General features: G+C 39.0%; 1 protein-coding gene across 1 annotated transcript in view; it reads right to left on the bottom strand.

Annotated features, from left to right (window-relative positions):
• Positions 1-23,356, bottom strand: part of LOC128652779 (ATP-dependent DNA helicase Q4) — a 180,208-nt gene that overhangs the window by 46,513 nt on the left and 110,339 nt on the right. The window contains exon 7 of the mRNA XM_053705708.1: positions 19,443-19,542. Coding sequence (XP_053561683.1) covers positions 19,443-19,542 — 100 coding nt within the window. The remainder of the gene's footprint in view (positions 1-19,442; positions 19,543-23,356) is intronic.

Below are 23,356 nucleotides of genomic sequence, written 5' to 3'. Positions count from 1 at the left end.
CAAACTACAGCTGGAGGAACAGTTACCACAAGTTTACAACAAATGCACTTAACTTTGGTAGAACCAGCATCAGGCAGCGTCTTTCCACTAGTAGATTCTGATCCAGGGTCAGGATGAGACATCTTGCAATATGTAATAGAAAAAACAACATATAAAGCAAAATTATCAAATTCCTTAAATGACAGTTTCAGGAATGGGAAAAAATGCAAAATAACAAGCTTCTAGTAACCAGAAGCAATGAAAAAGTGAGACTTAAATAATGTGAGAAAAAAGTGGAACAAAAGAGACGCCCACATTTTTTGGCGCCAAGTACAACGCCCATATTTTTGGCGCCAAGTATGACGCCACATCCTCTGACGCCAAAACCGACGCCCACATTTTTTGGCGCAAAAAAATGTCTGAATACGCATGCGTCAAAAAAATGACATTAACTGAATACAACTTCCGGCGTCAACTACGGCGCCGGAAATGACAAAATTTTGCGCCAAAAAAGTTTGCGCCAAGAATGACGCAATAAAATGAAGCATTTTCTGCCCCCGCGAGCCTAACAGCCCGCAGGGAAAAATAGTCAATTGAAAATTTTCAAGGTAAGAAAAAATATTTATTCATATGCATTATCCCAAATAATGAAACTGACAGTCTGAATTTAAGGAATACTGATTATCCTGAATCATGGCAAATATAAGTTTAAAGACATATATTTAGAACTTTATATGTAAAGTGCAAAACCATAGCTTAGAGTGTCACAAAAAATAAGACTTACTTACCCCAGGACACTCATCTACATATAGTAGATAGCCAAACCAGTACTGAAACGAGAATCAGTAGAGGTAATGGTATATAAGAGTATATCGTCGATCTGAAAAACATAATTTATGCTTACCTGATAAATGTATTTCTCTTGTAGTGTATCCAGTCCACGGATCATCCATTACTTGTGGGATATTCTCCTTCCCAACAGGAAGTTGCAAGAGGATCACCCACAGCAGAGCTGCTATATAGCTCCTCCCCTCACTGCCATATCCAGTCATTCGACCGAAACAAGACGAGAAAGGAGAAACCATAGGGTGCAGTGGTGACTGTAGTTTAATTAAAATTTAGACCTGCCTTAAAAGGACGACGTCCAGATTATGCAAAAGACGTTCCTTCTTTGAAGAAGGATTAGGACACAATGATGGAACAACAATCTCTTGATTGATATTCCTGTTAGAAACCACCTTAGGTAAAAACCCAGGTTTGGTACGCAGAACTACCTTGTCTGAATGAAAAATCAGATAAGGAGAATCACAATGTAAGGCAGATAACTCAGAGACTCTTCGAGCCGAGGAAATAGCCATCAAAAACAGAACTTTCCAAGATAAAAGTTTAATATCAATGGAATGAAGGGGTTCAAACGGAACTCCCTGAAGAACTTTAAGAACCAAGTTTAAGCTCCACGGGGGAGCAACAGTTTTAAACACAGGCTTAATCCTAACCAAAGCCTGACAAAATGCCTGGAACTTCTGCCAGACGCTTGTGCAAAAGAATAGACAGAGCAGAGATCTGTCCTTTTAAAGAACTAGCCGATAAGCCTTTGTCCAAACCCTCTTGGAGAAAGGACAATATCCTAGGAATCCTAACCTTACTCCATGAGTAACTCTTGGATTCACACCAATAAAGATATTTACGCCATATCTTATGGTAGATTTTCCTGGTGACAGGCTTCCGAGCCTGTATTAAGGTATCAATGACTGACACAGAGAAGCCACGCCTTGATAGAATCAAGCGTTCAATCTCCATGCAGTCAGTCTCAGAGAAATTAGATTTGGATGATTGAAAGGACCTTGTATTAGAAGGTCCTGCCTCAGAGGCAGAGTCCATGGTGGAAGAGATGACATGTCCACAAGGTCTGCATACCAGGTCCTGCGTGGCCACGCAGGCGCTATCAGAATCACCGATGCTCTCTCCTGTTTGATTTTGGCAATCAGTCGAGGGAGCAGAGGAAACGGTGGAAACACATAGGCCAGGTTGAAGAACCAAGGAGCTGCTAGAGCATCTATCAGCGTTGCTCCCGGGTCCCTGGACCTGGATCCGTAACAAGGTAGCTTGGCGTTCTGGCGAGACGCCATGAGATCCAGTTCTGGTTTGCCCCAACGATGGAGCAGTTGAGCAAACACCTCCGGATGGAGTTCCCACTCCCCCGGATGAAAAGTCTGACGACTTAGAAAATCCGCCTCCCAGTTCTCTACGCCTGGGATGTGGATTGCTAACAGGTGGCAAGAGTGAGACTCTGCCCAGCGAATTATCTTTGAGACTTCTAACATCGCTAGGGAACTCCTGGTTCCCCCTTGATGGTTGATGTAAGCCACAGTCGTGATGTTGTCCGACTGAAATCTGATGAACCTCAGTGTTGCTAACTGAGGCCAAGCTAGAAGAGCATTGAATATTGCTCTTAATTCCAGAATATTTATTGGGAGGAGTTTCTTCTCCTGAGTCCACGATCCCTGAGCCTTCAGGGAGTTCCAGACTGCGCCCCAACCTAGAAGGCTGGCATCTGTTGTTACAATCGTCCAATCTGGCCTGCGAAAGGTCATACCCTTGGACAGATGGACCCAAGAAAGCCACCAGAGAAGAGAATCTCTGGTCTCTTGATCCAGATTTAGTAGAGGGGACAAATCTGAGTAATCCACATTCCACTGACTTAGCATGCATAATTGCAGCGGTCTGAGATGCAGGCGCGCAAATGGCACTATGTCCATTGCCGCTACCATTAAGCCGAATACTTCCATGCACTGAGCCACTGACGGGCGTGGAATGGAAGGAAGGAGACTCTTGTGAGTGGTGATAGAGAACTCTTTTCCACGTTCACTTATTTTATCACCAAACATATGTAAAAAACGATTAAACATGCCAGCAAACGTTTTAAAATACACTTTTATAAAAGAGTATGTATCTCTATTAATAAGCCTGATACCAGTCGCTATCACTGCATTTAAGGCTTTACTTACATTACTTCGGTATCAGCAGCATTTTCTAGCAAATTCCATCCCTAGAAAAATATTTTAACTGCACATACCTTATTACAGGAAAACCTGCACGCTATTCCCCCTCTGAAGTTACCTCACTCCTCAGAATATGTGAGAACAGCAAAGGATCTTAGTTACTTCTGCTAAGATCATAGAAAACGCAGGCAGATTCTTCTTCTAAATACTGCCTGAGATAAACAGTACACTCCGGTACCATTTAAAAATAACAAACTTTTGATTGAAGAAATAAACTAAGTATAAAACACCACAGTCCTCTTACGACCTCCATCTTAGTTGAGAGTTGCAAGAGAATGACTGGATATGGCAGTGAGGGGAGGAGCTATATAGCAGCTCTGCTGTGGGTGATCCTCTTGCAACTTCCTGTTGGGAAGGAGAATATCCCACAAGTAATGGATGATCCGTGGACTGGATACACTTAACAAGAGAAAGGGAGGTAGGAGAAGAAATCTCTACGACCGATAACAGAGAACCTATGAAATAGATCCCCTAGAGGAAGACCATTGTATTCAAATAGGCAATACTCTCTTCACATCCCTCTGACATTCACTGCACTCTGAGAGGAAAACCGGGCTTCAACCTGCTGCGAAGCGCATATCAACGTAGAATCTAGCACAAACTTACTTCACCACCTCCATGGGGAGCAAAGTTTGTAAAACTGAATTGTGGGTGTGGTGAGGGGTGTATTTATAGGCATTTTGAGGTTTGGGAAACTTTGCCCCTCCTGGTAGGAATGTATATCCCATACGTCACTAGCTCATGGACTCTTGCTAATTACATGAAAGAAAAGGGGCATGGGGGAAGAACTAGGCCAAGGAAAAAAAAACCTGCAGCATTAAAACAGAGTCAGACACCAAAAAAGATGATGAAATACATTTTGCATGTTTGTAATTGTGCTTAAAACTTTATATCATCACACAATGAATAGTATACAGCTTGCAGATAGATAGTCCTGTTTATATCATCGCACAATGAATAGTACACAGCTTGTAGATAGATAGTACTGCTTATATCATCACACAATGAATAGTATACAGCTTGCAGTTAGATAGATATATAGATATAATGTCCAAGTAGGAACTGCACTCCTTGTCAACTTATCACACAATGAACAGTACACAGCCTGCAGATAGATAGTCCTGCTTAGATCATCGCACAATGAATAGTATACAGCTTGCAGATAGATAGTCCTGCTTATATCATCACACAATGAATAGTATACAGCTTGCAGTTAGATAGTCCTGCTTATATCATCACACAATGAATAGTACACAGCCTGCAGATATATAGTGCTGCTTATATCATCACACAATGAATAGTACACAGCCTGCAGATAGATAGTCCTGCTTATATCACACAATGAAAAGTATACAGCTTGCAGTTAGATAGTCCTGCTTATATCATCGCACAATGAATAGTACACAGCCTGCAGATAGATAGATAACATAATTTATGTAAGAACTTACCTGATAAAATTCATTTCTTTCATATTAGCAAGAGTCCATGAGCTAGTGACGTATGGGATATACATTCCTACCAGGAGGGGCAAAGTTTCCCAAACCTTAAAATGCCTATAAATACACCCCTCACCACACCCACAATTCAGTTTAACGTATAGCCAAGAAGTGGGGTGATAAAAAAGGAGCGAAAGCATCAAAAAAATAAGGAATTGGAATAATTGTGCTTTATACAAAAAATCATAACCACCACAAAAAAGGGTGGGCCTCATGGACTCTTGCTAATATGAAAGAAATGAATTTATCAGGTAAGTTCTTACATAAATTATGTTTTCTTTCATGTAATTAGCAAGAGTCCATGAGCTAGTGACGTATGGGATAATAAATACCCAAGATGTGGAACTTCCACGCAAGAGTCACTAGAGAGGGAGGGATAAAATAAAGACAGCCAATTCCGCTGAAAAATTAATCCACTACCCAAATCAAAAAAGTTTAAATTTTTATAATGAAAAAAACTGAAAATATAAGCAGAAGAATCAAACTGAAACAGCTGCCTGAAGTACCATTCTACCAAAACTGCTTCTAAAGAGAAAACATCAAAATGGTAGAACATAGTAAAAGTATGCAAAGAAGACCAAGTCAATGCTTTGCAAATCTGATCAACAGAAGCTTCATTCTTAAAAAGCCCATGAAGTAGAAACTTACCTAGTAGAATGAGCCATAATCCTCCGAGGCAGGAATCCACCCGACTCCAAATAAGCATGATGAATCAAAAGTTTAAGCAAGATGCCAAATAAATGGCAGAAGCCCTTTTGACCTTCCTAACACCAGAAAAGATAACAAATAGACTAGAAGACTATCTGAAATCTGAATAGCTTCAACATAAGATTTCAAAACTCTTACCATATCCAAAGAATGTAAGAATCTTACCAAAGAAGTCTTAGAAAAAGACAATAATTCCTCCCGAATGTTGATAGAAATCACAACTTTAGGTAAAAATTGAAATGAGGATAGCAAAAACCACCTTATCCTGATGAAAAAATCAGAAAAAGGAGACTCACAAGAAAGAACAGATAATTAAAAATTGTTCTAGCTGAAGAGATGTCTAAAAAGAACAATACTTTCCATGAAAGTAAATAATGTCTAGAGAAAACATATGCTCAAATAGAAGAGCCTGTAAAGCCTTTAGAACCAAATTAAAACTCCAAGGAGGAGAAATTGGCTTAATGACAGGTTTGATAAGAACCAAAGCCTGAACAAAATAATGAACAACAGGAAGGAACACTGCCTTACACTGATGAAAAATCAGAAAAGGAGATCCACAAGAAAGAGCAGAAAACTCAGAAACTCTTCTAGCAGAAGAGATAACCAAAAGGAACAATACTTTCCAAGAAAGTAATTTTAATGTCCAGAGAACGCAAAGGATCAAACGGAGGAGCCTGTAAAGCCCTCAGTACCAAATTGAGACTCCAAGGAGGAGATATTGACTTAATGACAGGCTTGATACAAACCAAAGCCTGTACAAAACAATGAATATCAGAATGAATAGCAATCTTTCCGTGAAAAAGAACAGAAAGAGTAGAGATTTGTCCTTTCAAATAACTTGCAGACAAAACCAACCTGAAAAATTGTAAAATTCTAGGAATTCTAAAAGAATGCCAAAAGAATTTATGAGAAGAACACCAAGAAATGAAAGTCTTCCAAACTCGATAATAAATCTTTCTAGAGACAGATTTACAAACCTGTAACATAGTATTAATCACTGAGTCAGAGAAACCTCTATGACTAAGAATCAAACGTTCAATCTCCATATCTTCAAATTAAATGATTTGAGATCCTGATGGAAAAATGGGCCTTGAGATAAAAAGGTCTGGTCTTAACGGAAATGTCCAAGGTTGGCAACTAGCCATCCGAATGAGATCCGAATACCAAAACCTGTGAAGCCATGCTGGAACCACCAGCAGTACAAACGAACGCTCCATTAGAATTTTTGAAGAACTAGAGGCGGAAGATATAGACAGAATGATAATTCCAAGGAAGTGTCAATGCATACGCTACTTCTGCCTGAGGATCCCCGGACCTGAAATAGGCCCCTGGGAAATTCCTTGTTAAGACGAGATGCCAACAGATCTATTTCTGGAAGCCCTCACATCTGAAAAATTGAAAAACATATCTGGGTAAAGACCATTCTCCCGGATGTAAAGCTTGATTAACAGAGATAATCCGCTTCCCAAACGTCTATACCTGGGAAAAGGACCCCAGAATTTAGATAGGAGCTGGATTTAGCCCAAGCAAATATCCGAGATACTTTGTCACAGTCTAAAGACTGATAGTCACACCCTGATGATTGACATACACCACAGATGTGATAATGTCTGAAAAAAACAATAAACGTCTCTTCTTCAAAAGAAACCAACTGAAGAACTCTGGAAATGCACGGAGTTCCAAAATATCAAATGGTAATCTAGCCTCCTGAGATTTCCAAACCCCTTGTGCTGACAGAGAACCTCAGACAGCCTCCTAACCTAAAAGACTCGCATCTATAGAGATCATGGTCCAGGTTGAAAGAATCGAAGAGACCTGTAGAACTAAATGATGGTGATCTTAACTACCGAATCAAAGATAGATAAACATAGAATTCGAAGATTTAAAAAGTGAAATCCTAGAATCCCTGCACCATTATGCAGCATAAAAAACTGGAAAGGTTTTCTATGAAAATGAGCAAAGGAAAATTAATCCAATGCTGCAGCCATAAGACCTAAATTTCCATGCATATATAGCAACTGAAGGAAATAATAGAGACTGAAGGTACCGACAGACGGAACCCAATAAGAAAAAAATCACTTATCTGTTAGAGACAAAGACAGTGACACAATCTATCTGGAAACCTAAAAAAGGTGACCCTTGTGTGAGGAATCAAGAGCTTTTGATAAAAAGATCCTCTAACCATGTCTTGAAAAAACAAAATTGAATCATATGAGATTCCGTAGTCTCAGAAAATAAATAAAAATAATCTGAATGAAAACAGAAATGAAGATATGCATCTATTGTATCTAATGAAAAAATATAATGCTATCACTGACCAAAAAAAGACAGAATAGACCATATAAATACCAAACTAAAAGATGGTACATTTATATAATAAAAAGATTTTCTATCTTTGGAACAATGAATAGTTTGAATAAAACCCCAAAACCCAGATCCTAAAAATGGAACTGGAATAAGTACCCCAGAAGATTCCAGGTCTGAGCAGCGCTTGATCCTCAACAGGTGATCAACCGCACTTCAACATTACCCAAAATATATGGGACTGAAACACATAAGAAAAGTGTTAGCCTTACTGGAATAGCTGGAATATAATAGAGAGAAAAAGACTTCTCACAGACGGTTTTACTTCAAATTTTATTTTGTACCCAAAAACATAATTTATGTAAGAACTTACCTGATAAATTCATTTCTTTCATATTAGCAAGAGTCCATGAGCTAGTGACGTATGGGATATACATTCCTACCAGGAGGGGCAAAGTTTCCCAAACCTCAAAATGCCTATAAATACACCCCTCACCACACCCACAAATCAGTTTAACGAATAGCCAAGAAGTGGGGTGATAAGAAAAAAGTGCGAAAGCATATAAAATAAGGAATTGGAATAATTGTGCTTTATAAAAAAAAATCATAACCACCCCAAAAAAAGGGCGGGCCTCATGGACTCTTGCTAATATGAAAGAAATGAATTTATCAGGTAAGTTCTTACATAAATTATGTTTTCTTTCATGTAATTAGCAAGAGTCCATGAGCTAGTGACGTATGGGATAATGATTACCCAAGATGTGGATCTTTCCACACAAGAGTCACTAGAGAGGGAGGGATAAAATAAAGACAGCCAATTCCTGCTGAAAATAATCCACACCCAAAATAAGCAGAAGATTCACACTGAAACCGCTGCCTGAAGTACTTTTCTACCAAAAACTGCTTCAGAAGAAGAAAGCACATCAAAATGGTAGAATTTAGTAAAAGTATGCAAAGAGGACCAAGTTGCTGCTTTGCAAATCTGATCAACCGAAGCTTCATTCCTAAACGCCCAGGAAGTAGAAACTGACCTAGTAGAATGAGCTGTAATTCTCTGAGGCGGAGTTTTACCCGACTCAACATAGGCAAGATGAATTAAAGATTTCAACCAAGATGCCAAAGAAATGGCAGAAGCTTTCTGGCCTTTTCTAGAACCGGAAAAGATAACAAATAGACTAGAATTCTTTCTGAAAGATTTAGTAGCTTCAACATAATATTTCAAAGCTCTAACAACATCCAAAGAATGCAGCGATTTCTCCTTAGAATTCTTAGGATTAGGACATAATGAAGGAACCACAATTTCTCTACTAATGTTGTTGGAATTCACAACTTTAGGTAAAAATTCAAAATTAGTTCGCAACACCGCCTTATCCTGATGAAAAATCAGAAAAGGAGACTCACAAGAAAGAGCAGATAATTCAGAAACTCTTCTGGCAGAAGAGATGGCCAAAAGGAACAAAACTTTCCAAGAAAGTAATTTAATGTCCAATGAATGCATAGGTTCAAACGGAGGAGCTTGAAGAGCCCCCAGAACCAAATTCAAACTCCAAGGAGGAGAAATTGACTTAATGACAGGTTTTATACGAACCAAAGCTTGTACAAAACAATGAATATCAGGAAGAATAGCAATCTTTCTGTGAAAAAGAACAGAAAGAGCAGAGATTTGTCCTTTCAAGGAACTTGCGGACAAACCTTTATCTAAACCATCCTGAAGAAACTGTAAAATTCTCGGAATTCTAAAAGAATGCCAAGAAAAATGATGAGAAATACACCAAGAAATATAAGTCTTCCAGACTCTATAATATATCTCTCTAGATACAGATTTACCGCCTGTAACATAGTATTAATCACAGCGTCAGAGAAACCTCTTTGACGAAGAATCAAGCGTTCAATCTCCATACCTTTAAATTTAAGGATTTCAGATCCTGATGGAAAAAAGGACCTTGTGACAGAAGGTCTGGTCTTAACGGAAGAGTCCATGGTTGGCAAGAGGCCATCCGGACAAGATCCGCATACCAAAACCTGTGAGGCCATGCCGGAGCTACCAGCAGAACAAACGAGCATTCCTTCAGAATCTTGGAGATTACTCTTGGAAGAAGAACTAGAGGCGGAAAGATATAGGCAGGATGATACTTCCAAGGAAGTGATAATGCATCCACTGCCTCCGCCTGAGGATCCCGGGATCTGGACAGATACCTGGGAAGTTTCTTGTTTAGATGGGACGCCATCAAATCTATTTCTGGAAGTTCCCACATTTGAACGATCTGAAGAAATACCTCTGGGTGAAGAGACCATTCGCCCGGATGCAACGTTTGGCGACTGAGATAATCCGCTTCCCAATTGTCTACACCTGGGATATGAACCGCAGAGATTAGACAGGAGCTGGATTCCGCCCAAACCAAAATTCGAGATACTTCTTTCATAGCCAGAGGACTGTGAGTTCCTCCTTGATGATTGATGTATGCCACAGTTGTGACATTGTCTGTCTGAAAACAAATGAACGATTCTCTCTTCAGAAGAGGCCAAAACTGAAGAGCTCTGAAAATTGCACGGAGTTCCAAAATATTGATCGGTAATCTCACCTCCTGAGATTCCCAAACTCCTTGTGCCGTCAGAGATCCCCACACAGCTCCCCAACCTGTGAGACTTGCATCTGTTGAAATTACAGTCCAGGTCGGAAGCACAAAAGAAGCCCCCTGAATTAAACGATGGTGATCTGTCCACCACGTTAGAGAGTGTCGAACAATCGGTTTTAAAGATATTAATTGAGATATCTTTGTGTAATCCTTGCACCATTGATTCAGCATACAAAGCTGAAGAGGTCGCATGTGAAAACGAGCAAAGGGGATCGCGTCCGATGCAGCAGTCATAAGACCTAGAATTTCCATGCATAAGGCTACCGAAGGGAATGATTGTGACTGAAGGTTTCGACAAGCTGCCATCAGTTTTAGACGCCTCTTGTCTGTTAAGGACAGAGTCATGGACACTGAATCTATTTGGAAACCCAGAAAGGTTACCCTTGTCTGAGGAATCAATGAACTTTTTGGTAAATTGATCCTCCAACCATGATCTTGAAGAAACAACACAAGTCGATTCGTATGAAATTCTGCTAAATGTAAAGACTGAGCAAGTACCAAGATATCGTCCAAATAAGGAAATACCACAATACCCTGTTCTCTGATTACAGACAGAAGGGCACCGAGAACCTTTGTAAAAATTCTTGGAGCTGTAGCAAGGCCAAACGGCAGAGCCACAAACTGGTAATGCTTGTCCAGAAAAGAGAATCTCAGGAACCGATAATGATCCGGATGAATCGGAATATGCAGATATGCATCCTGTAAATCTATTGTAGACATATAATTCCCTTGCTGAACAAAAGGCAAGATAGTCCTTACAGTTACCATCTTGAACGTTGGTATCCTTACATAACGATTCAATATTTTTAGATCCAGAACTGGTCTGAAGGAATTCTCCTTCTTTGGTACAATGAAGAGATTTGAATAAAACCCCATCCCCTGTTCCAGAACTGGAACTGGCACAATTACTCCAGTCAACTCTAGATCTGAAACACAATTCAGAAATGCTTGAGCTTTTACTGGATTTACTGGGATACGGGAAAGAAAAAATCTCTTTGCAGGAGGTCTCAACTTGAAACCAATTCTGTACCCTTCTGAAACAATGTTCTGAATCCAAAGATTGTGAACAGAAGTGATCCAAATTTCTTTGAAAAAACGTAACCTGCCCCCTACCAGCTGAGCTGGAATAAGGGCCGCACCTTCATGTGGACTTAGAAGCAGGCTTTGCCTTTCTGGCTGGCTTGGATTTATTCCAGATTGGAGATGGTTTCCAAACTGAAACTGCTCCTGAGGATGAAGGATCAGGTTTTTGTTCTTTGTTGAAACGAAAGGAACGAAAACGATTATTAGCTCTGTTTTTACCCTTAGATTTTTTATCCTGTGGTAAAAAAGTTCCTTTCCCGCCAGTAACAGTTGAAATAATAGAATCCAACTGAGAACCAAATAATTTGTTACCCTGGAAAGAAATGGAAAGTAGAGTTGATTTAGAAGCCATATCAGCATTCCAAGTCTTAAGCCATAAAGCTCTTCTAGCTAAAATAGCTAGAGACATAAACCTGACATCAACCCTGATAATATCAAAGATGGCGTCACAGATAAAATTATTAGCATGCTGAAGAAGAATAATAATATCATGAGAATCATGATGTGTTACTTGTTGCGCTAAGGTTTCCAACCAAAAAGTTGAAGCTGCAGCAACATCAGCCAAAGATATAGCAGGTCTAAGAAGATTACCTGAACACAGATAAGCTTTTCTTAGAAAGGATTCAATTTTCCTATCTAAAGGATCCTTAAACGAAGTACCATCTGACGTAGGAATAGTAGTACGTTTAGCAAGGGTAGAAATAGCCCCATCAACCTTAGGGATTTTGTCCCAAAATTCTAATCTGTCAGACGGCACAGGATATAATTGCTTAAAACGTTTAGAAGGAGTAAATGAATTACCCAATTTATCCCATTCTTTGGAAATTACTGCAGAAATAGCATTAGGAACAGGAAAAACTTCTGGAATAACCACAGGAGATTTAAATACCTTATCCAAACGTTTAGAATTAGTATCAAGAGGACCAGAATCCTCTATTTCTAAAGCAATTAGAACTTCTTTAAGTAAAGAACGAATAAATTCCATTTTAAATAAATATGAAGATTTATCAGCATCAACCTCTGAGACAGAATCCTCTGAACCAGAAGAGTCATCAGAATCAGAATGATGATGTTCATTTAAAAATTCATCTGTAGGGAGAGAAGTTTTAAAAGATGTTTTACGTTTACTAGAAGGAGAAATAACAGACATAGCCTTCTTTATGGATTCAGAAACAAAATCTCTTATGTTATCAGGAACATTCTGCACCTTAGATGTTGAAGGAACTGCAACAGGCAATGGTACTTTACTAAAGGAAATATTATCTGCATTAACAAGTTTGTCATGACAATCAATACAAACAACAGCTGGAGGAATAGCTACCAAAAGTTTACAGCAGATACACTTAGCTTTGGTAGATCCAGCACTAGACAGCGATTTTCCTGTAGTATCTTCTGACTCAGATGCAACGTGAGACATCTTGCAATATGTAAGAGAAAAAACAACAACATATAAAGCAAAATTGATCAAATTCCTTAAATGACAGTTTCAGGAATGGGAAAAAATGCCAAAGAACAAGCTTCTAGCAACCAGAAGCAATGAAAAATGAGACTGAAATAATGTGGAGACAAAAGCGACGCCCATATTTTTTAGCGCCAAATAAGACGCCCACATTATTTGGCGCCTAAATGCTTTTTGGCGCCAAAAATGACGCCACATCCGGAACGCCAACATTTTTGGCGCAAAATAACGTAACAAAATGACGCAACTTCCGGCGACATGTATGACGCCGGAAACGGAAAAGAATTTTTGCGCCAAAAAAGTCTGCGCCAAGAATGACGCAATAAAATGAAGCATTTTCAGCCCCCGCGAGCCTAACAGCCCACAGGGAAAAAAGTCAAATTTTTGAAGGTAAGAAAAAATGATTAAATCAAATGCATTATCCCAAATATGAAACTGACTGTCTGAAAATAAGGAATGTTGAACATTCTGAGTCAAGGCAAATAAATGTTTGAATACATATATTTAGAACTTTATAAACAAAGTGCCCAACCATAGCTTAGAGTGTCACAGAAAATAAGATTTACTTACCCCAGGACACTCATCTACATGTTTGTAGAAAGCCAAACCAGTACTGAAACGAGAATCAGCAGAGGTAATGGTATATATAAGAGTATATCGTCGATCTGAAAAGGGAGGTAAGAGATGAATCTCTACGACCGATAACAGAGAACCTATGAAATAGACCCCTTAGAAGGAGATCACTGCATTCAAATAGGCAATACTCTCCTCACATCCCTCTGACATTCACTGCACGCTGAGAGGAAAACCGGGCTCCAACTTGCTGCGGAGCGCATATCAACGTAGAATCTAGCACAAACTTACTTCACCACCTCCATCGGAGGCAAAGTTTGTAAAACTGAATTGTGGGTGTGGTGAGGGGTGTATTTATAGGCATTTTGAGGTTTGGGAAACTTTGCCCCTCCTGGTAGGAATGTATATCCCATACGTCACTAGCTCATGGACTCTTGCTAATTACATGAAAGAAATCTAAGTATTTTGGACCGAATAGAACCAAAAAAACTTCTAAATAAAAACATGTTACTTGGTTAAGAATTTAGAATTTTGTTCTTTAGTAAGAACAACCAAACTAAAATAAGCTTAAAGTTTTAGTCTAAGAACTTAATCTTGAAGCCCAGAGTAACAGTTAAGAATTGAATCTAATATGAATCAAAATAATTGATTAACTTGGAAAAAAAGAAATAAGGATTTTTTTAGAAATCACAAAATTTCTTCTAGCTAAAAACAGCTAAAGACATAGATTAAACCTCATTTGTGAAAATATTCAATAAAAATGAATTAACAAATAAAATTATTAGCATGTTAATCCAGTTAAGGGACCAGAACACACCGGACTTGCATAAACAAAAATGCAAGACAACAAGACAAATGCAACAGCACCCAGTCTGAACCTCAAATGAGCAGTAGACTTTGTCCCTTAACAATGCTAAATAATACATAATCTGATACTTGATCTTTAAAGTAAACAGAAAAAATGGAGCAAAAGCAACATCATCCAAATAAATTACAGGTCCAAGAAAAGTACCTGAAAATAAAAAAAATTTCCTTAAATAGGATACAACCATTTAAAAAGAAAATAAATACTATTTTGCTATAGAAACAATAGCATAATTTAGCAGGAGTAGAGATAGCCCCATTAAATTGGAGAACCCTCAAAATTGAATTTAACTGCCGGCAAAGAATATAATTTAAAACCTTTGAAGAAAATTGTCAGCCTATTCCATTCCCTAGTATGAAGGAATGGAAAAAAACCTCTGAAGACACAGAAGATAAAATAAGCAGAAATAAAATGTTAGCTAGTTTTGAAAAAGAACTAGTTACCTCAATATCCAAAATAATCAACACCTTTTCAACAAAAAACAAATGTACTCTAATAAAAAATAAAAAAGTAGATTTGTTAGTGTTAATATCTGATGAAGAAAAGTTCTGAAAGAGAAAAAACATCATCAGAGAAGGATAATTCAGTATGTTGTTGGTCATTTGAAACTTCATCAAAAAGAAGTTTGAAAAAGACCTAAAAATTTTTTAATAGAAGGCGCAAAGTCAGACAAAGCCTTAACCTAGAATCAGAAAAATATTCTTATAAATTTTCTAAGTATATCTTGTACATAAGATGTAAAAAGAAAAGCAATACATAAAGCATAAATACTAATGGATTCTGCATGTAAAAGTTTATCATGATAACTTATTACAAACCATAGCTAAAGATAAAGATTCATAACATTTAAAATAAATGAACTTAGCTTTGGTAGGACTTCTTAGTCAACAGGAATCCCTCAGTATGTTCTGATCCAGGAATAATTTATGGAAAATCTTGCAATATGTAATAAAAAACAACATATAAAGCAAAATTATCAAATTCCTTAAATGACAGTTTCAGGAATGGGGAAAAATGCAAAACAAACAAGCCTCTATCAACCAGAAGCAACAAAAAAGTGAGACTTAAATAATGTGAAAAAAAGTGGCGCCAAGTATGACTCCCACATTTTTGGCGCCAAGTATGACGCCCACATTTTTTGGCGCCAAGTATGACACCCACATTTTGGCGCCAAGTATGACGCCCACACTTTTTGGCACAAAAAACGTCTGTAACACACATGCGTCAAAAAATGACGCAACCACGTGTAAACTTCCGGCGTCAACTATGGCGCCGGAAATGACAAAATTTTGCGCCAAAAAAGTTCACGCCAAGAATGACGCAATAAATTGAAGCATTTTCTGCCCCCGCAAGCCTAACAGCCCGCAAGGAAAAAAGTCAATTAAAAAATATTTTATTCATATGCATTTTCCCAAATAATGAAACTGACAGTCTGAAAGAAGGAATACTGATTATCATGAATCATGGCAAATATAAGTTTAAAGACATATATTTAGAACTTTACGTATAAAGTGCCCAACCATAGCTTAGAGTGTCACAAAAAATAAGACTTACTTACCCCAGGACACTCATCTACATATAGCAGATAGCCAAACCAGTACTGAAACGGTTATCAGTAGAGGTAATGGTATATAAGAGTATATCGTCGATCTGAAAAGGGAGGTAAGAGATGAATCTCTACGACCGATAACAGAGAACCTATGAAATAGATCCCGTAGAAGGAGACCATTGAATTCAAATAGGCAATACTCCCTTCACATCCCTCTGACATTCACTGCACTCTGAGAGGAAAACCGGGCTCCAGCCTGCTGTGAAGCGCATATCAACGTAGAATCTAGCACAAACTTACTTCACCACCTCCACGGGAGGCAAAGTTTGTAAAACTGAATTGTGGGTGTGGTGAGGGGTGTATTTATAGGCATTTTAAGGTTTGGGAAACTTTGCCCCTCCTGGTAGGAATGTATATCCCATACGTCACTAGCTCATGGACTCTTGCTAATTACATGAAAGAAAGATAGATAGTCCTGCTTATATTATCACACAATGAATAGTATACAGCTTGCAGTTAGATAGTCCTGCTTATATCATCACACAATGAATAGTATACAGCTTGCAGTTAGATAGTCCTGCTTATATCATCGCACAATGAATAGTATACAGCTTGCAGTTAGATAGTCCTGCTTATATCATCGCACAATGAATAGTATACAGCTTGCAGTTAGATAGTCCTGCTTATATCATCACACAATGAATAGTATACAGCTTGCAGTTAGATAGTCCTGCTTATATCATCACACAATGAATAGTATACAGCTTGCAGTTAGATAGTCCCTGCTTATATCATCACACAATGAATAGTATACAGCTTGCAGTTAGATAGTCCTGCTTATATCATCGCACAATGAATAGTATACAGCTTGCAGTTAGATAGTCCTGCTTATATCATCGCACAATGAATAGTATACAGCTTGCAGTTAGATAGTCCTGCTTATATCATCGCACAATGAATAGTATACAGCTTGCAGTTAGATAGTCCTGCTTATATCATCGCACAATGAATAGTATACAGCTTGCAGTTAGATAGTCCTGCTTATATCATCACACAATGAATAGTATACAGCTTGCAGTTAGATAGTCCTGCTTATATCATTGCACAATGAATAGTATACAGCTTGCAGTTAGATAGTCCTGCTTATATCATCGCACAATGAATAGTATACAGCTTGCAGTTAGATAGTCCTGCTTATATCATCGCACAATGAATAGTATACAGCTTGCAGTTAGATAGTCCTGCTTATATCATCGCACAATGAATAGTATACAGCTTGCAGTTAGATAGTCCTGCTTATATCATCACACAATGAATAGTATACAGCTTGCAGTTAGATAGTCCTGCTTATATCATCGCACAATGAATAGTATACAGCTTGCAGTTAGATAGATATAATGTCCAAGTAGGAACTGCACTCCTTGTCAACTGTGTTGCATCTGCCAGGGTGCATATGTCAGAAAAAAAATCAAAGATCCAAAAAAGACAGCACTCACTGGACTTGAAAGTAAAAATGAACTTTTAATATTCCAGAGTTACAAATGGGGGATAGGCATGAGGTTTCGATGCTGTACTAGCATCTTTATCAAATGTCCCAAGGTGAAAGGGCTGATGCTTCAGGGTAGGTGCATCATCAGTGTGATGCCCCAAGGAAGATGTGTTTGAACTGGCTGTACTGTCACTATTTATAGCCCCTCCTGTCAGAAATTAAAATCGTTTGCAGCTGTTTGCGTATCCTCTTCACGCTAGTGCGCAAGGCATCCACCACGTTGGTACTTGCAGCTGATTGGAGTATTAGATTTTAGACTCCTCCAATTGTTACAGCGTGAGTGCCTCGTGGCTAATTAGCATATACGTCATTGTGATCACAATACTACGCCCCGCAGGGGTGCGTCAAACGAATCAGATGTCCATATTGATCACTAAGGAAATGTAAGTATACGCCCCACAGGCGTGCATCAGACAAATCAAGAATCCACATTCATCAGTGGGGGTGTGAGCGGATACTATACACAGGCTCTTCCGTCGTCGTAGATATTCAAAGATCGTGTTCCACATATAGCAAATGTTCCGTTTCTTATTTTACCATCCTCTCCATTGTCACTGTATCGATATGTGTATAAGAAGCTTACATTGTATCTATATGCAAAAGGTGGAACATTAGACACAGGTGTAACACTTAGACTCTGATGATCGGATTTGCCTTTCTTTATGGCCTCTCTGATCGAAAATCTATAGTTAGCCATCCTGTCCTTGAACGGGGTGATCGTTTTGCCACATGTTCCTTGTTTTATGTGGGCAAAACGATCACCCCGTTCAAGGACAGGATGGCTAACTATAAATTTTCGATCAGAGGCGATAAAGAAAGGCAAATCCGATCTCCCAGTTGCACGGAACTTTGTTACCCATAAACATAACCTGTCAAGCTTGCGTTGTATGATAATCGATCACTTACCACCACAGAAGAGGGTGGGGTGACACATGTGCCTATACATGTTTTTATATTCTTTCCCCTTTTTTATATACAGTATTATTAGCCCTCCGTTCTATATTGGACATTGCGCTGTACATAGCTAGACATCCACCACCTAAACACCAATAAGGATTACGGAACTAGACCAATGGTTGAACCCGCTATATGTGGGGCACTAATTGGAAATATACTCTGGGATGAAGTATAGGATCACCAGAGTCTAAGTGTGTATCACCTGTGTCTAATGTTCCACCTTTTGCATATAGATACAATGTAAGTTTCTTATACGCATATCGATACAGCGACAATGGAGAGGATGGTAAAATAAGAAACGGAACATTCCGCTATATGTGGAACACGATCTCTGAATATCGTCTTTGAATATCTATAATGAAGGAACATTAAAAGTTCATTTTTACTTTCAAGTCCAGTGAGTGCTGTCTTTTTTGGAGATATAGATATATATATATTTTTATTTTAAAAAAAAAAATTTAAGCCCTAGAAGCTTATTAAAAACGATCCCTTTTTTCAAAAAGCTGAAGTGCTATAAACGAGCACTCACCCAAACGCAGAGACGCCAAACACCAAATGCGGCTTTAAAGTGCAAACATCTTCATGGGGAGAAAAACAGGAACGCTGCAAGTTAAAGATCTCGCCAAGGCTTAAATGGATTTGTGCACGTGCGAAAATTACAGCCCTCAGACGCGGTCCCCGCAAACTCCCTTATCAATGATGTCACGGTAACATGGCATGACAACAGTGACTGCGGTCACAGGAATAATGGTGTCGGACAGCTGGGAAGATCACCAGCTCTAGTATGCAGCCAAGGTAAGCCATCCAAGGAAGAATATATTTCATAGCCCAGAAGGAAAGCATGGAGAGGGAACTCCTAGCCCTGTCCACCTAGCAGGCTAGACAGGACTAAGAGGAGGAAGGGGGTGCTGTCCCACTAGAGGCTTTATGTAGTAAATGAGGGGAGTGGATAGTTCTGTGCATGCCCCTCTGGAGAGGGGGTCTTACTGGTATTACCAGGGGGGCCAAGATAACAGGTCTAATACTTAGCAATAAGCTTGTCTATATGCGCTATAAAACGCTCCCACCCTCTGCTGACCTGCATGAGAACTACCTACAAGCACAGCAAGAACATTATTTACATTGTTACACTCAAACCCCTGATAGCAACATTCCTGCCCAGCAAGTCTAACGTATGTGATGTGCCCATGCACATGACTATAACGACCTGTGCCAACCTTACCTGCTTCCTCAGTCTGTTTCCTTTCAAGGCATATCCTTTAACATGTGATTTGTTCCTCAGATTGATGCGCACAAAGTTATCAGTCTTCTTCTGCGCCGGACTGAAATATTAAGAAGATAATAGATGGTGCTACTAAGTGAAAGGTGAATGGAAAGGAATGACAGAAAATGACTACACAGGCTGAAGTCATATCTGTACACACACGTATACACATATAAAAACAGACAGAGTGTATAACATTCACACACACACTATATATATATATATATATATATATATATATATATACACACACACACACATATATATACACACACATACATACACACACTCCTGTATACATCTATACACACATATAAATACACATACAGTCTAACACATACATAATAAATATATATATATATATATATATATATATATACACACACACACATATATACACACACACACACACATACATACACACACACACTCCTGTATACATCTATACACACATATAAATACACATACAGTCTAACAGATACATTATATATATATATATATATATATATATATATATATATATATATATATACATACACATATATACACACACATACATACAGTATACAGTACACACATACATATACACACACATTTGCATGTTCTAGCGGGTGTCAATAACCAACATTGTCTGATGTCCTGGGCAGCTTCGTTTCTATACCACAACAAGCTACTAGACCAAAGTCATGCACTGTGAATATGCAAATGAGTCATGCGCTTTTGGAACAGAGCTACTGACTGGCTGGCTCTGTAATTGCGCCCTAACTTATGACTGCGGTATCTGCCTAACGACAACTGTACTGCTCTGTTCACTGGACTAGTTTACTATGAATTCATCAAGTGAGTGACTATATTAGCACACACGGTAAATCTACATAAACGAGTCCATACATAATCCGATGAACAACTAGGCTTTATTATACTACCCATTCTTAGACTATTTAATCCCTGCATCCCCCGGGGTATATCTGATACACATAGCTGTCTATATGTCAAACTATGATAACAACAGATGTGTAAACGATGGTCATTTGCTATATAGTGCACGTTATGTGTAAAACTGTACATACAATAATGTATGTAGTACCTCGTACCCCAGCAATTGCATCCATTGTCTATGATCCAGGAGGTTATGTCCTGTGTTGTATAGTATGAAACTGAGCATAGGAGGTCCAGGCTGTTACAAAAGTAATCACTGAATTAAGATAGGACTTGCTATTATACTATGACAGTGATCTTGATTGAATGATATCTTGTGAGATTGTATTTTACACTTGTTTCACTATTAGGTTTTTCTTTATTTTCTTTTTCTGCATGGCTATTACAGCTTTGATGTGGACATATGTTACTTATGTTGTGTTTTATTGATTGTATAGCTTTGTGTATAATGGTATCCAGGCAACCATGTGGTTGCCATGGCTACACTTTGGCGCAATTTTTTTGTATTGTAAGATGGGAGGGGCTTAATTAAAGTCACTATGTTTTATTTGCACTGTGTTGGGTCTGACGAAGGGGTCTGCAAACCCTGAAACGTTACCACTTATTGAATAACATTTTATCTGAATCCAGTCCGAGATTAGAGGAGAGAGGAGGGGAGAGGGGAGAGGGGAGAGGGGAGAGGAGAGAGGGGAGAGGAGAGAGGGGAGAGGAGAGAGGGGAGAGATCAAATTTGACAGACGCTTAGTAGCAATCAACGTCAACAACAGTGATATAGAACATACAGCAAAAGCAGCTAGCAACATATTGTAATTTATATATTAAAGAGGGCTAGCATCTATGCGGTGAGAGGATAATAAATCCCTATGTCACATCAATATGTGCACCATAAGAGGGTTCCTCTCTTTAATAGACAATTGTATGTTAAATCCAATCTATAAAAAGGTCACTACATAGTAATATTTATACTAGTGTCTGACTTAGGAAAATAAATCAATAAAATGATCACAATTGGCTAGCTATCAACCTATATACAACAGCCTTTATAGGAAATAGTGCCAATCTAGATTTGCATTAAGGCCTCTAGAGAGCAAGAGTATTTAAGGTATAAAACCCCTTGGACTTATTCTGCAAAAGTAATTTGTCTCTGTCTCCTCCCCTGTTAAGTCTAGGGACATGATCAACATTACATATCTTAAGTTTGCAACCGTATGGCCAGCCAACGCAAAATGTCTTGCGACCGGTTGGTCAGACTCCTTTTTGAGAATGGCAAGCCTAATAGCTGCTCGATGGTTGGCCATATGGGTGCGCAAATTGTCAGCAGTCTTGTCTACATAAAATAGGCCACAGGGACAATGTAATAAGTATACTTGTAATGGACTCAGTAATACCAAGACATTTGTACACCCCCAAACCAACAAGAAGTACACCATCAGACATAGGGTCACATGCACAACGGAGTATATTGTATACTTATTACATTGTCCCTGTGGCCTATTTTATGTAGGCAAGATTTGACAATTTGCACACCCGTATGGCCAACCATCGAGCAGCTATTAGGCTTGCCATTCTCAAAAAGGAGTCTGACCAACCGGTCGCAAGACATTTTGCGTTGGATGGCCATACCGGTGCAAACTTAAGATATGTAATTATTGATCATGTCCGTAGACTTAACGGGGGAGGAGACAAGTCAGACACTAGTATAAATATTACTATGTAGTGACCTTTTTATAGATTGGATTTAACATACAATTGTCTATTAAAAAGAGGAACCGTCTTATGGTGCACATATTGATGTGATATAGGGATTTATTATCCTCTCACCGCATAGATGCTAGCCCTCTTTAATATATAAATTACAATATGTCGCTAGCTGCTTTTGCAGTATGTTCTATATCACTGTTATTGACGTTGATCGTTACTAAGTGTCTGTCAAATTTGATCACTTGTTTTGCACTAGGACACGAGTTCTGGTCGCATGGCAAACAATGTACCTGTGCAGTGGTGCGGGGGGGGGAACGCCGTGGTTACTTATGTTGTCAGACTGGAACCTGATAAACTGGGCAGAAGCTAGCTGAGGCCAGAAGAGCATTGAAGAAAAGGATAACATCTTTGTGTGGGAGTTCGTTTGTTCAAAGGATGGCGCCTGAACCAGAATGTCGTCCAGATAAGGCACCACAGCAATGCCCCACAACCGGAGCACTGCCAACAGGGATCCCAGGACCTTTAAAAAAATTCTGGGAGCTGTGGCAATGCCGAATGGAAGAGCCACAAACTGGAAGTGTTTGTCTAGAAATGTGAACCTCAGAAACTTGTGATGATACCTGTGAATGGGAACATGCAGGTATGCATCCTTTAAATCCACTGTTGTCATGAATTGACCCTCTTGAACCAAGGGAAGAATGGAACAAATAGTTTCCATCTTGAAGGATGGTACTCTGAGGAACTGGTTTAGACTTGAGATCTAAAATTGGTCTGAAAGTTCCCTCTTAAATGGGAACCACAAACAGATTGGAGTAAAATTCCAGACCCTGTTCCTGCATTGGAACAGGAACCATCACTCCGAGGTCAGAAAGGTCCCGAACACAGTGTAAGAATGCCTCTCTTTATCTGGTCTACAGATAATGTTGAGAGCAGAAACCTGCCCCTGGAAGGAAAGGTCTTGAACTCTAGTTTGTATCCCTGGGACACATTGTCCACCGCCCAGGGATCCTGAACATCCCGAACCCAAGCCTGAGCGAAGATGGAAAGTCTGCCCCCCACAAGATCTGGTCCCGGATGGGGGCAGACCCTTCATGCTGACCGAGTCGTTAGCGGGCTTCTTAGATTTCTTTCCCTTGTTCCAAGACTGGTTGGACCTCCAGGAAGGCTTGGACTGTTCCTGCTTGGTTGAGGAAGGCTTACCCTTGAAGTTTCGAAAGGAACGAAAATTACTC

This window comes from Bombina bombina, chromosome 3 (assembly GCF_027579735.1).
Source record: "Bombina bombina isolate aBomBom1 chromosome 3, aBomBom1.pri, whole genome shotgun sequence".
Taxonomy (NCBI): Eukaryota; Metazoa; Chordata; class Amphibia; order Anura; family Bombinatoridae; genus Bombina; species Bombina bombina.
The sequence above is the reverse complement of the archived record's forward strand: the minus strand, read 5'-3'. Positions and strand labels throughout refer to the sequence as shown.